Raw genomic sequence first — 15426 nt, forward strand, 5'->3', positions numbered from 1 at the left:
CAGGCTGTTTGGTGACATTGTTTACGTTCTTTCCAACGTATGAGCATCTTTGTGAATCCCCTTCTGGTTGTTCTATTTCCATTCATCTAGTTTGAAAGTCAAGGAGCTCTGGTAGCGTAGTGCTTACAGGCCGGTCTGCTAACCTCAAGGGCAGCAGTTCAAAACTACCAGCAGACCTACTGGAGAAATATGGGGCTTTCTGCTCCCGTGAAGATTGACAGCCTCAGAAACCCTGTGCAGGGTCGCTATGAGTCAGAACCGATTCCACGGCACACCACCACCACGAGTTTGAAAGTCATTTTCACGTCTCATACGAGTGAGACACAAAGTAAGTGGTAGCACCATGATGTTCACAACTTTCTGGTTTCCTGTCTGCTCTCCAGAGACACAGGCCAGTGTGGCAGCTGTCATTTGAAGTCACAGATGCTGGGCAGGGCCAGTGCTTCTGTGATGGTTGTGACTGGTGGGGAGCTTGTTAAGGGTTCTCATGGCTCCTCAGGCTGTGCTCCTGACACCTAATCTCGCCATGCTGGATCCAAGGGTGCAGAGGCCCCACTACCCTTCCTGGGTGTACGTCAACTAGCAGCTACATTGTTTTTTTTGGTGGAGGAAACATTTTTTAATAGTTACCATGACATTAGGGAAAATGTTTATATTGTAAGGCAAGTACTTAATTATAGACAGGAAATAGTGAAAAGAAACAAACATGTCTCTAACTGAAGGATATCATGAAGGGATCCTCCACAGCATATTTTTTTTGTTTTTTTAAGTTTTTATCATGAACTGAGTGATAGTTTACATGGGAGAACGTCGGTTTTACACCATTGTTTCATTGCAATGATTACAATCTCCTCTGTGCATCGTCATTCAAGAGTATGTACTTTCATTCCCTCTGTTTTGTTTTGTGTTTTTTTTGGGGGGGGTGGGGGGGCAGCATCTACTTTTAAATGGCACCTCCCTTAATACAACCAAGAGTCCAGAGGGACTAGAGGAACCTGGGAGAGTCGAGTCCTGGGCTCCTTCCCCAGACCCTCACTTCTGCTATAGCTGTGCATGGTTGCCAGCTGCTGTTGAGTTGGCCACTGACTCTTGGAGACCCCATGTACATGAGAACAACATGCTGCCCAGTCCTGCACCACCCCCACATTCAATGTTGGATTGGACCATTGTGATCCAAAGGGTTTTCACTGACCGCTTTTTTGGAGATAAGTCACCAGGCTTCTTCTTAGTCTTAGTCTGGAAGTACTGCTGAAACCTGTTCAGCATACTAGCATGCTACACACAAGGCCTCCACTGACAGGCAGGTGGTGGCTGTCCATGAATTACGTTGTCTAGGAATGAAACCCAAGTCTCCTACAGGGAAGACGAGAATTGTACCCTTGAACCAACAAAGGAAAGGCCTGGCAAATCTACTTCTGAAAAGTCAGCTATTGAAAGCACTGTGGAACACAGCTCTAATTTGCCACACATGGGGTCACCATGAGACAGAACTGGTTTCTAGCTTTCCTGGCTGTGCTAAATTATCCTGAGGCCAAGGTGGCCTGGATAATTCTGGCTGAGACTAGACATACTTAGGTCTTTAGGTTCCACACTAAAGTCATGGGCCATTGTACCGACTGCAGCTTCGGGATATCTGGGGCTGCCCAGGAGCCTGAATGCTGCCTGCGTACCCCCTGGCTCATCTGATGATTTTGAGACTGTGTCCTTGCACGCCACTTCCCCAAGGGCCCGGTGCAAGGAGCCTTTGGCTGGCATCCAGAAGGATGAGCAGATGGTGAAGTTCTTGAAATACAGCTTCTGGGGCAGGAGGCTTTCCACTTGACCCTGACGGGCAGCTCCCTACTCCACCACAGGCCTTCTGAACACCTGACAGAGCCCAAGGGTGGGAACAAGGCCCCTCCCAGGGCAGCTGCTGCTGCCTTTGACAGTGAGGCTTTGAAGGAACACAGAACCAGCAGTCCAGCGGGCTCAAAATCCTGTTGATCTGGTACAGACTGGCAGATACAAATAAGATCCTGTTCTTCAGAATCAAAGCTGCCTGCTGGTTCCCAGCCGCAGTTCAGGCCCCTTTTTGGTTGTTAGCATCTGGAGGTGCTCAAGTGCGGTTGAGCACCCTCTTGTCTCCCTGTCTGCCTCTCAAGGAGCTCGGCACTTCACCTCCGAGTCTCACGTCACTGAACGGCCAAGGCTCAGAAACAAATAGCGCCTCTGAGTGTGGAAGGAAATACTTAAGGCCCAGCTCCCCCGAGGTCCAATTTTTCTGCTTTGTGACAGCTACAGACTCAGTGCAACAGTTTGCAGTTTCTCAGCAGGCCCACTGGACAAAGACTTGGAGGTCATGTTCTCTCTGAGGAGGCCTCCCTCGGCACCGACCTCTGTTTCAGAGTCATCTCCCATCCCAAAGAAGCGTTTTGCTACTTTGTGCCTGTCTCTACCTTCAGTGTGCCCCCATCCGTCAGCTAGTAGTCCAGTGGGGGCTTGCCAGGACAGGAACGGCTGCTCTTCTGAGCACCAGCAGACCCTGGTGGGAAAGAGATATGAGACTTGTCCCTGACTGAAGGCTTCTGGAGGGTGGAAGTGTATCCACCAAGTGGGTTGACAAGTACCTGCTTTAGAGGTTGCTACCTTGGTTCTACTTACACCTGATGAGACAGTTACTCCTCCCTTCTCTGCTTCTCTTCTTCCTTCATGCCTTCCAGTACAGTCTCTTAGAAAAATTTCAGCCTGGACATTGAGACACAGACGCTACAGTGATAAAGCAGTGTGGGTGGGGGAGGGGGGAGAGAAAGTGTGGCCTAGTGACCGGGAAGACCTAGACACATCGGGGTCCTGGGCCTTCTTGGGCCCGGTCAGGGACTGAGGACCAGCAAGAGTCACAGGCAAGGGTCCAGGGAAGCCACATCTGTGGTGTCTCTGTCAGCTTCTGAGGCTCACCTCATGGAAAAGGCAGTGTCAGATTTGCAAATGATGAGAAGGTAAGTGGCCAGTTTCCTCTTGTCTGAGTTTCCTAGTGCTGTTGTGACAGCAGTCACATGACCAGGTGACTGAAAAACAAACAAACAGAAATTTGTGTTCTTATAATTCTGGAAGCCAGAAGTTCAAATCAGGGTCTCAACTATCCTTGTCAGTAGCCCAACTTTTCTCAGTTCCTTGGAGATCCTCACATGGTATCTGTCTTCCCCTCTGTGTGTCTGTGTGTCTGTGTGTGCTGCTCTTTATATAAATCAGGTGTGATTAGGTTTAAAATCCTCCATACCCTGGTATGATCTCAGCTGATTGATTTCACTGCCTCAAATGGCATTGTGGAAGCTGATTACATTATATTAGCCCACAAGTACAGAAATTAGGATTTAAACACATATTTTGGGTGTGGGGAGGACACAATTCAGTCCATAACTCTGCTAGAATTCCTTGCAAGAGGCTGCCGTTGACTCTGCCTTTCCCATCACAAGCTGTACAGTTGCCCTTACAGAAATCATGTCTCCGTGGACAGTAGTTTGACATCATCCATGAACATGCAGTTGCAGCCTTGTTGGGGTGTTATGCTGTGGGGACCAACATACACCTTGACCTAATCTGTCTTCTTTGCCATTCCAGAGCCCAACACTGTCAGCTATAGCCAGTCCAGCTTGATCCACCTGGTGGGGCCTTCGGACTGCACCCTGCATGGCTTTGTGCACGGAGGTAAGACTTAAGGGTTTCCTGCTGTCTTCTTCCCGCTCACTGCTTTCTCATTGGTTCCCTCGGGAAGTCATGAGGCCGTCTGACCCAGTTTAGGCAACTGTGTTTAATGAAGTATAAATTTAAACTTTTAAGAGGTTGCGTAATAAGTTACCGAAATACTGTCGCCGCTCGTTTTTAAAATTGGAAATGAAAGTCAGATGGATGAATATCTCCTAATGGAAGGTCACATGCAACCCACTAACAGGGAACGGCTAATTGCAAATGTTTCTGCCTCAGATGTTTGGATTCGTTGTCCCTATGGTAGGATCCCTCCTCAGTCAACAGGACTTGAAGTTGGCGTTCCCCAGAGTTTGAGAAACAACTAGGACACAGGAGACTTTAGGAGTGCCTGGTCCCTGGAGAAACACTTTATATCTTAACAATGTGGTAATAATTTTTTTTTGTGGTTTAGTAGTATATCAAACTCTTAATTTGGGGGTATTATTATTTAGAATGAGAGTCAAGTAAAGCAAGCTTTAGAGAACAAGTCAATTTAAAAAAAATGTAAGAGAAGAAGCAGTTAAGTGGTCCAGGCAATGGCCAAAGCTATGCAGGTGGTTTGTGGGTAATAGGAACCCAACTACTCTGAAAGTACTACTGGCCTTTCCCAGGCATGATGGGCACTTTCACAATGACATTTATTTGCATTCTCATTTCCAAGTGCCTGGAATACCAAATTGTCCTTTCTTCTCTACTCAAAAAACTCCTGCTCATCCTTCAGAAACCAATCCAAATGACTTTTCTCTGTGCAGATTTACGTTGGTAATTCTTCCAAGGCGCAGGGACTGAATCCTATTCTCTGTGTTGACTCCAGGGCGCCACATAGAGTCCAAGAGGCACTTTGTAAATACTTGTCCCTTGGATGAGAATTGCAGGTTCCTTTTTTTGAGAAACTTGAGGTAATGGGCCTCAGTGAACCCTGATTTGAGAGGTATCTTTAAAGTTTTGTTTTGTTTTTTAACTTACTTCCCTTTTGTGTATCTCCCCCCCTCCCCCATTTTATGATTGTTTTCCTCTTTCAAATACATGCTGGCTGCACCACCCCTACGTCTGATTAACATGGGTCTTACCCTGGGGGAGGTTTACTTGCTAATAAGCAGGGCTTCTGGGCCCACTAATATTGTGACAACCCAAATACCTTTAAATGTGTAGTTGTGTCCTTATAAGCATTTCCCACTTCCCTGCCTTAACCCTCTCTCATCCCCCTCACACTTCTGGTGGGCAGCAGCTTCCTGGAAGTGGGGGCAGCCCCTCTTCTGGGTGCCCAGCCTCCAGAAACATGGCTTCCAGAACTGCTGATCATTGTCGTTCATCCTCAAAGAGCTCCAGTCAGCCTGCAGTTGGTGAAATTCTGAGGCTAGGGTTTTCGTTTATCTTGTCTGCATGGTAGAAAAATTTTATTCCATATGGTGTTTCCATCTCTGGTGGAAAGTCCACATTCCCAAGTCCAGCTTTCTTTCTTCAAGAGCTGAAAGGCATCCGAGAACGGCAAGACGTGAGGGAGGTGTTTGTTTGAAAACCTCCTTAGTCATCGGCAGCAGGTCTTTTGTCTATTTACAGAGTCTGAGCTGCTCTCCTAGACAGGAACATTTCCTAGTGCAGAAGAAAAGTTTTTGGTGGCTTTACAATACTTAACACTTTCTTTAGTGGTGGTTTTTTGCCCATAATTTATGAAAACATGTCTAACAGTTGTACCCAAACTCATTGCCCCTCATAGTGCCTCATAGCTCACAGCAAGACAGGAGTAAAATGTGTACACCACACTGAAAACAACTGAGAACTGTTGTTTTATTGTATTTTCCTACTGTCATTAAGACTGGTATCTAAAACCGTTTGAATCAAAGTCTCTGCTAAACCTGTAATTCAGTAGATGCGTATCATAGAAGAAAAATGAATGGTAATTTGTTCTTTATTTGGTCATTCTATCTTGTGCATGTGTCTTTGGAAAAATACACCCACCTCCCATGTTCTGTGAATTTCACACATTGGACAACCTTGATGTTGAGGACTACCTCCTACTCCATCACTGTTCTGTTTTTGGCAGCGGGGACGGGTAATGATGAATTCCTCAAAGTACCATCCTTGCTGGTTGTAAAGCACAGGTAGGATCCAGTGGATCACATCAGAGCCTGGTAACTTCTCCTTGTGTGGGTACATGGAGAGAATCCCCTGTAACTAGTTGGGGAAATACCAAAGATCTGGGGATGAGCACCAGGACTCAGATGACACCCCCCACCCACCCACCTCGGTTTAACATGCCAGAAGGGAAGAGTAGCTCTCTGGTTCCAAATGTAAGAGTAGACCTCCTAAACTGAAAATGAAGTCAGACAGGGAGAAGCGTTGGCCTGGCTCTTGGCTTCTGCCTTCCCTAAGCCCCACAGGAATCATCTGTACCCTTTCCCCAAGCTCCCTCTTTTTCTTTTATTATTTAAAATTATTTCTTTTCTTTATTGTTGAAATTATACACAGCAGAAAAACACCAATTCAGTAATTTCTACATGTGCAGTTGAGCTTAATTTTAAGAATATAGTCTCATGAATCATACAACTTTGTAATAATTTGGCAAAATTTAGGGATTTGGTTCCATCTTTTCATTCGATTTATCTTAAAGGCCTTGCTCTGTCTTTCCCATTGGTCCTCTGGAGATATTCTTTGTCTGTTCCAGTTTCTTTTCCTCTGGGATTCTCTTGGACAGGGACCGTGTATCTCTTCTACTGTTCCCATGTGGGAGTCACTACCCATGCCAGCCAAGCAGTGAACAGGAAGCGTTGTACTCCCCTAATCTCAGACCCCTATGGCCAAACTCCTGTGTTCACAGGATGCTTCTTTGGGGTGACTCCAAGGCCTCAGCCAGGGCAGACCCCAGAAAAGCCCTCAACATGAATTCATCACATCTGAACTTTCAGAAGCCTTGGATTTTTCTTTGACATTTTGGTTTTTTATTTCAAAATTAATTATTTGAAATCAGAATATTATGTGGAAATTGTCCAAATGGCTTTTGACAACGCTCAGCTGTTCTTGTCTTCTTTGGGTCCAGCCCACTTTCAGAGGGAACTTTAGCTGCTTCTGCAGGCACAGGACTTGCTCTCCCTAAATGGAAGACTCTTAAAGCTGTCTCCTAATTCATTGATTTCAGACATTTGACTATGTAAATATCATTCAGTACTATGGTCACATTTCTTGTGTAGTTATGTTGCTACCGAAGGTAAATACTGCTTATTTTCCATGTGTTTTGAATATCCAACTAAGACTTCCTACACCCTTCAACAGTTTTATAAAATGCTTCGCAATACAGTTTCACCTTACTGATAATTTTACAGTATCAGTTTTGGCTGGAGATACCTGCCCTCCACCCTCCTCCAAATTGGACTGCTTGCTCCCAGGGCCTGCTCTAAACTCGGTGCTGGGATGTCCCTTTGCCTCTCATCTGAGTAGGGTATCTTGTGTCACGGATTTTTGATTTTTCTCTCTGTTGGCTTTGATGGGACTATACCCTCCAATAGCTCCTCACCAGAAATAAGAAAAAAAAAAAGTTGCTGTCACATTACCTCCAACTCAAGGCGACCCATATATGTGTCATGGGGTTGCCTGTGTTCCATAGGGTTTTTAATGGCTGTGGTTTTGTTTTTAAGCAAAGATTACCAGGCCTTTCTTCTGCAGCACACATGGGAAGATTTAAGCCTCTTAACTTTCCTGTTAGCAACCAAGAATGTTAAGTATTTGTACCCCACAGGGACTCCTCTTCCTATGAACCCCAAAAGCCTGAACCTGTTGCCATCAAATTAATTCTGGCTCATAACAACCCTATATGTAATGGCGTACGTAGAATTTACAACTTCTCCCTGGGGTTTTCTTTTTATAGATATATAAAGTTTTTATTGTGACTTGAGTGAAAATTTACAGGGCAGATTATCAGTTTTACAGTCAATACATTGTATTTTGTTTTATTGCAGTGATTACATTCCCCTCCATGTACTATCATATCAGTCAATAGTAGTTACCTCTAACCCCCTCTTTTTTTTAATGTACACATACAAAACAAAATATGTATTCATTTAAATGCCCAAAGGACATACTTTGCAAGCCAGCCTCCTGGGCCTAGAGTCCTCAGCTGCTCTCGCTCTCTGTGCCATCACCTCGGTCACTGTCTCTGTTGTTGCTGCTTTTCTGATTAGGATCCCATGCTCCACTCAGGCTCTCCCCTCTTGCTGCTCCTAGGGTCCTCTGTTTCTGAAATGGAAGATTAATTACTCCCCCCCTTTAGTTACACATCTACTCCATTTACAATTGAGACAATCACAGTTCGTCCTGATAACAATTACATACAATTGAATCATAAAATCCTATTCCCATCCTCCCCCATCCCCTTTCACCAGACCCATCTGGAAAAGAAGAAAACTATTCAGTGGGGATTCTACCTTACCCCCCTTGTTCTGAAACTAAACACACTCCTGAAAGCTTGTAAGCCAGCTACTTCCTGTCTTTATAGCCCCTCATTTTTGATAGCCAATGTCTAAATTGCCCATCCCTGTCAACTCAATGTACTTGAGGAGGCAAGCTTGATCCTTGATAGGAAGAATCCTTTTCGGTTTGAATTTTTGAACGGCTGCATCCATAAGTAAAGGTCTTGTTCATCAAAATGTAGCAATGTAAGCTTGCTTCCTGTATCAAACTTCTTTATCTGGTTGAGTTCTGGTCAGCTAGCTGTCCAAGCTATGTCACATGGGTACTTACCTGCAATTTTGGGAGTTCTTGCACACTTCCCCACACTTCAGACCAGCTGATCGCTTCATTGTCAACTCTAGCCTCCAGTGACTAGGTCAGTGTCCATGGGCTTGCTTGGGCGTTCACACACCTCTCTAAATTTCAGCCAACCTTTCCTCTTCTTTCTCTCATCCCATGTCAATGGAACGTGGTCATATTCATCCCATGTCTTCATTGCTGCATTTTCCCCACTTCCATTCACAAGTAGACCAGGGCAGCCACCAACGAGTATACAGGATTGCTCGTGTGTTACCTCTGAGTTTCAGTCTTAGAAAGGGCTTACGTAACCTGGTGGCTGACTTCTCTTTGTCTTGATGGCACTAAGGCAAACAGCTTGCTTGCTTCCATTGTGTTCCTAGCTGTAATATTTATGGAGGCCCCGGGGTGGTGCAAACCATTATTGCTTGAGTTCGGACACACCCAACAGCACTGTAGAAATAAAGCCAGTATGATCAGCCTCTGTAAAGATTCCAGAGTAGAAAACCCAGTGGCAAAGTTCTGCTCTATGGCACATTAGTTCTTGGAATCTTCTGCAATGCCGCTGTGTGAGTTCAAACCATACCAACGTTCAGGTACACAAATCATTTGTGCCACCCAGAGACCTCTGCTTCCCGTGAAGGACATTACATTAACAAAGACGAAGGTTCAGCTGCTGTAGCCAAGACCCCAAACAGCAAGAACTTCCACTCTTATTCTCTTATGGGCCAGCGCTGTGGTGTCGGAGGCCCAGGCTCCTCTGGCCGCCCTGTTGTTTTGCCTTCCTGGGACTGCCCTCTGAAATCTGGATTCCAGGAGAATTGAAACTGTTTCTCAGTTCCCGTCAAGTTGGCTCTGGGTCCTGGTGACCTTCTGTGTGTACTAGAGCTTAAATTGTAAAGCACTTGGTTTGTGGAAGGCTAAAATTCACAGGGGGAGCCCTAAGTCTGGTTTTTTTGTTTTTTTTGTTTTTTTGTATATATATTTTTTAATTTAAGGTTTTTATTGTGGATTGAGTGAAAGTTTAAAGGGCACATCATCAGTTTCACATTCAACAATTCATATAACTTGTTTCATTACATTGAGTATAATCCCTTCCATATAACATCAGTTGAAAGTATTTCTCTCTATCCACTTTGGCTTTTTTTAAAAAACACACAAACAAAAAAACCCACTCAGGCATATATAATAATTTACATCTCCAAAGGGCACATTCTGCAAGTCTGCTCCTGGCCACCAGCTCTTAGTCCCTCTCTTCTTAGTTGATGAATCTAGAGTCCTCAGCCGCTCCCCATCTCCATGCCCCCAGCTTTGCCTCCATCTCTGGCGCTGCTGCTTCTCTGGATAAGGTCCCGCATTCTATTTGTGCGGGTTTGGTTTGGTTTTGCCAGGACGCACCCTCAGGTGTGTCCTTGGTGGGACACATGGCACCAATGTCTGAGACTGTAGTCTTTGGATCAGGTTGCCAGCTGGACATCTCTGTCACTGGTGTGGCCTTGCTCCTGGGCCTCCTTATTCAAGGGACACAGCCAGGCTGCCTGTCACCATCGCTGGCACTTGAACCTCTGGCTCACTGAGCCTCTGAACTGCAGTTGTACCTGCCTTTGCCACCCAGGACAGGGGCCTGGTCTGCCGTGAGCTCAGCTGCAGACCTGGCACTTCCTTGGCACTCAGTGGCTGTTGGAAGTGGATGAGTGTACAATAAGGTGACCACAGTTGTTGGCCATTGATGGGACGAGTGTGGCTATTTTGGAAACTACGTAGCCAGGATGCAGATGTGTATTCTGGGCCTTTATGTTTCTTCAAACGAGTTGGAAAACGGCCTGGTGCAGAGTGGCCATCAGTGTGCTGAATGAATGAATAGGAAAGACATTTGTTTGGACCTTGCCCCCAGAGCCATGAGGGGCAAGTTTGTGTGGTCAGCCACACTCCTAGGAGCCCCTGATGCCATTACACAGCATGCCAGGCCCAATACCTCCTGCAATGAATGCATGATGGTCACTCCTGGCTCATTGAGTGCCACCAAGGGCTTTCTGGTGTCAGGACGTGTGCCTGGCCTAGACCCTGCCTGAAAAATCACCCACATGAATGCCCAGCAGCTAAGAAGACAGCACTGCTGATCCGGGTCCCTGGGCCAAGGAAGAGGCATAGGAGAATCAGCAGGTGGACAGCCCCATGGGGCAGGTGGGAACAATGGTGGAGGGAGCAGGGCCCAAGATGGGGTACCCTTGCTCTTTTCTGGATGGTGAGGAAAATAGTTTGCATTAGCCAGAGGAGTTTTCACAGCAGAACACAGCTAGGACACAGGTGCCTTTTCCGGTGGTGTGGCCTCATTTGGCTGGAGCCCCCCGTGTATGAGAGGCCATAAGCTGAACCCTTGGTTGAGGGGAGGTGTGTGGAGAAGAGACAAGTTAGGCACCTTGCTTCCTTCCTTTGAGGAATGTGTGGTCCAATGGGGCTGGGAGATAAGTACACACACTGGTGTCGGGCATCGATTTCTTCATTATCAAGTGAGTGTTGCACTAGGTGTTATCTAAGCTTCTTCCAGTTCTCACTTTCCAAGAATCTGTTTTAGAAAGATTCATTCCCAGAACAAGCTCTGAAGGACAGCTCTGTGTGTACCCAGACAGCCCTGCAGGGAGGCTGGGATGCTGTGGTACAGGGAGGCTGTGGACTGGCCGAGAGCTCCCCTCCTTTCTGCCGCTCCTTGACTGATACGAGGGCACTGTCTAGGACCTGCTCTCAGCACTCTTTACCTACCCACACTGAGTCCTCCTCTCAGCTGTCTCTGTGTGGGCCTGGGTCCATGCTGGCCAGTTTATCCTTCCCCTGAGACCATGTGGCACAGAACCAGTTCCAAAAATGCAAAACATTTTACATTAGAATACCCAGGCAGCCATACACCAGGAGAATGTCCTTCCCTATGAAGGATTGGGGCTATTTTGGGCATGCCATATTAGTTAGCTTTTGCTTCCTCTTTGGTACTGAGTTCATCCCACGTGGCAGATGGTGTCTAGTCATAGTTTCCCTGCTTATCCTGAAGAATAGATGTCGTTGTTGTCTGCTATCTATTCGGCCCTAACTCAGGTGACAGCAGCAGGCAATGCTGCCCAGTCCTATGGCATCCCCATGATGGTCTAAGCGTCAGAGCGTTATGCTGCGTACGGTTTTCATGAGCTGATTTTCAGAAGTAGATCCCCAGGCCTTTCTTCCTACTCTATCTTAGTCTGGAAGCTCTGCTGAAACTGCCGACCTTTTGATTCGTGACCGAGCACACTAATTGCCCCAAGATAGACCACCCATCTGTCAGTGTGTTGTACTGGAAACTATACCACTGACATTTTAAATTCCAGAAGATTCACCTCTGGTGGACAAGTTTCAGCAAGGCTTCCAAACTCAGAAGAAAGGCCTGGTGATTTTCTTACAAAAATTAGCCAGTGAAAGCTCTATGGAGCACAGCAGATCATTGTCCAGCTTATTTGCTTTGGACATGTCACTACAAAGGTGTTTGTTCATTATGTTTGGTGAAGCAGAGGGCCAGAGAAGGCTAGGGAGACCCTCAGTTGGATGGACTGGCTCACATGATGAGCTCAGACGTGCTGGTGATGATGAGGATGACAGGCAGCCAGGCAGCATTTCCTTCTATTGTGTGTGAGTTGCCCTTGAATTGGAATCCACTTGACAACAGCTAACAACAACAGCATTGCTGTAATTAATACTACTCTGTCCTTGGTCCCACCTCATAAACGTGCTCTTCAGGTGCATTGTTCTAAATCCTGGATGGAAGACATTGGGCTGTTTCTGGAGCCTTTTGCTCAACTAGATTTTATAATAACCCCATGTAATTACCAAAGGGTGGAATATTAAAATAAGATGAAGTTACTACCATTTTTCTTAATATAGCAGGCTGGCACCCACACTCCGTCAGTTGGGATTAAATATAGAAATGGGGGCATCTCAAACTACCACCCACAACGCAGTCAGCGGCACCCAGGCCTCTGAGCTGTTCACTGCTGCTTCAGGTTTGTAGAGACACATGACCCAGCCAGGCCCTTGAGAAATAAAATTAAACATCTATTTTTAAACCAGTCAACATGTTGTCAATACTGGGGGTAAAAATGGAAAAAACAAAAACCTGTAAGCAGTTAAATGTTACTTTCAGAAATGTCTCTGGTACCCAATGTTTATCTATGCATTAGAGGCCAGGCAGACAGGTTCGTCTCCTTACCATGATTCCTAAAACGAATGCAATATCCAAGGACAGTCGATCCTGCAATTTTGTTGTCATCTTTAAAATCGCAAATCTTGGGTATTAAGAGCAGCACATGAAAGACTATAATTTACCGAAGTTCTTTCCTCTGAGTTGGCAGCACCTATTGTACCTAAAACGGGGGAAAATTGATGAGACTTTCCAGTGGAAACCTTGAAAGAGGCATTTTATTTATTTATTTATTTAAAGAAAACTTGATTACTTGGTATTTTTAATTAAAGGGTAAAGTGGTAGCGTCCGTGCTGAAGAGGCTTCCTGTGGTACAACAGGGTGCCAGTTGGGCAAAGAGAGCAGAAGAGACAGGCACACGTAGGCAGGACTATTTCTTGTTTTCTCACAATATGTCATTTTCTGGATGGATACATTGATTGTAATACTTTGTGCCTATGGTCATAGACGTGGGTGTTTTGTGGTAACAATCCCTACACATCAGTTATGTTACCAAGCAAAAGCAAAAGCCTTTGCTGTCAAGTCAATTACCACTCCTAGTGACCCTAGAAGACAGGGTAGAACTGCCCCTACTGGGTTTCCAAGGCTGTGAGTCTTTATGAGAGCAGGCAGCCACATCTTTCTCCAGCCGGAGTGGCTGGGGGGTTCAAGCTGCCGACCCGCCTATGCATAGCCATGCATTGAACCGCTGCACCACCAGGGCTCCAGAAACATGTCACAGTGAGATGAAAGCATGTGGACTGTTAATTACCTTGCTCCTGGATAGACCATTTGATCTCACAATTCTCCTTAGTAACAGACGACAAGCAGGGCTCAACTCTGGCAGTGGTCCTCCCAACCTCCCCAAGATCCAGAGGAGATAGCTTGTAATCAGTTGCCATTATATTTCTGGGTTTCTTTCAAATCCAGAGTGGCACAGATGTTTAAAAGCTCAGCAGCTCACTGAAAGATTGGCAGTTCAAATCCACCCAGAGGCACCTCAAAAGAAAGGCTTGGTGATCTGCTTCAGAAAAACCAGTCCTTGAAAATCCTCTGGAGCACAGTTCCCCTCTGACACACATGAGATCACTGTGAGCCAGAGCTGACTCAGTGGCAGCTGGTTTGGTTTTGTTCATTTCTGATAAAATCCCTCTAAGTCAACATAGGACCCCAAAGGACCACAGCCATCTTTTGTTTTCCTGGAAGTCTGCAGGTGGAAGAAGCCTTGCACAGGGGTCTGATGAGGTCTGCCTTTTTGTTTTAAAGTTTTTCTTGTGAATTGAGTGAGTGATAGTTTACATGGAAGAACATCTGTTTTACATTCATTGTTTCATTGCAATGATTACAATCCCCTCTGTGCATCGTCATTCAATAGTGTTTGCTTCTCTTCCCTCTTTTTTTGTGGGGGTAGGGGTGGGGGGATGTACACCAAAACACTCAGGAATGTATAATCATTTAAACAAACAAAGGACACATTCTGCAAACCTGCCTCCTGGCCACCAGCACTCAGTCCCTCTCTTCCCATGAGTCTAGAGTCCTCAGTTGCTCTCTCTCTCCATGTCCTCATCTCTGCCTCGATCTCTATTGTCACTGATTCTCTGAATAGGGTCCCACATTCCACTCATGCTCTTCTCCCTTGGTGATCCTAGAGTCCTCTGTTCCTGGACTGTAAGATGAACTACTCCCCCCTTTATGTTTCAAAACGTCGACCTTTCACAGTTGAGACAGTCACAATTAGTCATGATAACAGTTACTATTGAATCATAAGAATCTTATCCCCATCTCCTTTCACCAGACCCATCTAGACAACATGAAAACTATTCAGTGGGGATTCAACCTTCTCCCACACACTCTTCAGCTAAATTCCCTCTTGAAAACATGTAAGCCAGTCACTTTGTGCCTTTATGTTATTGTTAAGTGCTGTCGAGTCGGTTCCAACCCATAGCTACCCAGTACAGGATTTCTGAGGCTGTAAATCTTTACAGGAGCAGAATGCCTCATCTTTCTCCTGCAGAGTGGCTGGTAGTTTCGAAGTGCTGGCCTTAAGGTTCACAGCCCAATTTGTAACCACTACGCTACCAGAACTCCTTTTGTGCCTTTATAGCACCCCTATTTTAGGTAGCCGATGTCTCAGTTGCCCATCCCTATCACTCCTGCATATAGAGGGAGTAGGATGAAGACTTCTTCCCTTTCAGCTGGTATTTTGAGCTCCTACATCCATAAGGAGAGATCTGCCTTTCGGGACTGAGGTTCTTGCTTCCAGCTGCCTCAGAGCACACAGCTTTGGTTTAAACATTCACCTTTATGAGGCCAAAAGCTTACTTTTAGGGTAGCTCTTTTGGTTTAACTACCTTATTGTTGTTCCATGTCATTGACTCAGCTCCAGTTCATGGTAACCCCATGTAAAACACAATGAAGCATTGCCCGGTCCTCCACTGTCTTCACAAAGCTGTGTATTTTGAGTGCCTTTCAACCTATGACTTATGTCCCAGCACACTGTTGAACGATGTTCTGTTGGAATCCCTATGGCTTTTGTTGGCTGATTTGGGAAAGTATTTTACCTGGTCTTTTTTTGTGTGAAAGCTCTGCTGAAACTGGTCCACCGTGGGTGGGCTTGTTGGTATTTGAAATAGCAGTGTCATTAGCTTCCAGCATCATAGTAAGTAAGATTCAAGTCACCACAGTACAACAAACTGACAGATGAGTGGCCCTGAAAACCTACCTTGCTGTAACTCCTCCCCACTGCTCCTTCTGTGTTTGGGAGA

The 15426-nt window shown here is 45.8% G+C and overlaps 1 protein-coding gene across 1 annotated transcript in view; it reads left to right on the forward strand.

Annotated features, from left to right (window-relative positions):
• Nucleotides 1-1622: 1622 nt before the first annotated feature.
• LOC102823447 (cytosolic acyl coenzyme A thioester hydrolase-like) overlaps nucleotides 1623-15426 on the forward strand; it is a gene marked incomplete at its 5' end in the record, with an annotated part of 70917 nt that continues 57113 nt past the window's right edge. The window contains 3 exons of the mRNA XM_006876917.1: nucleotides 1623-1779; nucleotides 1854-1927; nucleotides 3598-3684. Coding sequence (XP_006876979.1) covers nucleotides 1623-1779; nucleotides 1854-1927; nucleotides 3598-3684 — 318 coding nt within the window. The remainder of the gene's footprint in view (nucleotides 1780-1853; nucleotides 1928-3597; nucleotides 3685-15426) is intronic.

This window comes from Chrysochloris asiatica, unplaced genomic scaffold (assembly GCF_000296735.1).
Source record: "Chrysochloris asiatica unplaced genomic scaffold, ChrAsi1.0 scaffold00425, whole genome shotgun sequence".
Taxonomy (NCBI): Eukaryota; Metazoa; Chordata; class Mammalia; order Afrosoricida; family Chrysochloridae; genus Chrysochloris; species Chrysochloris asiatica.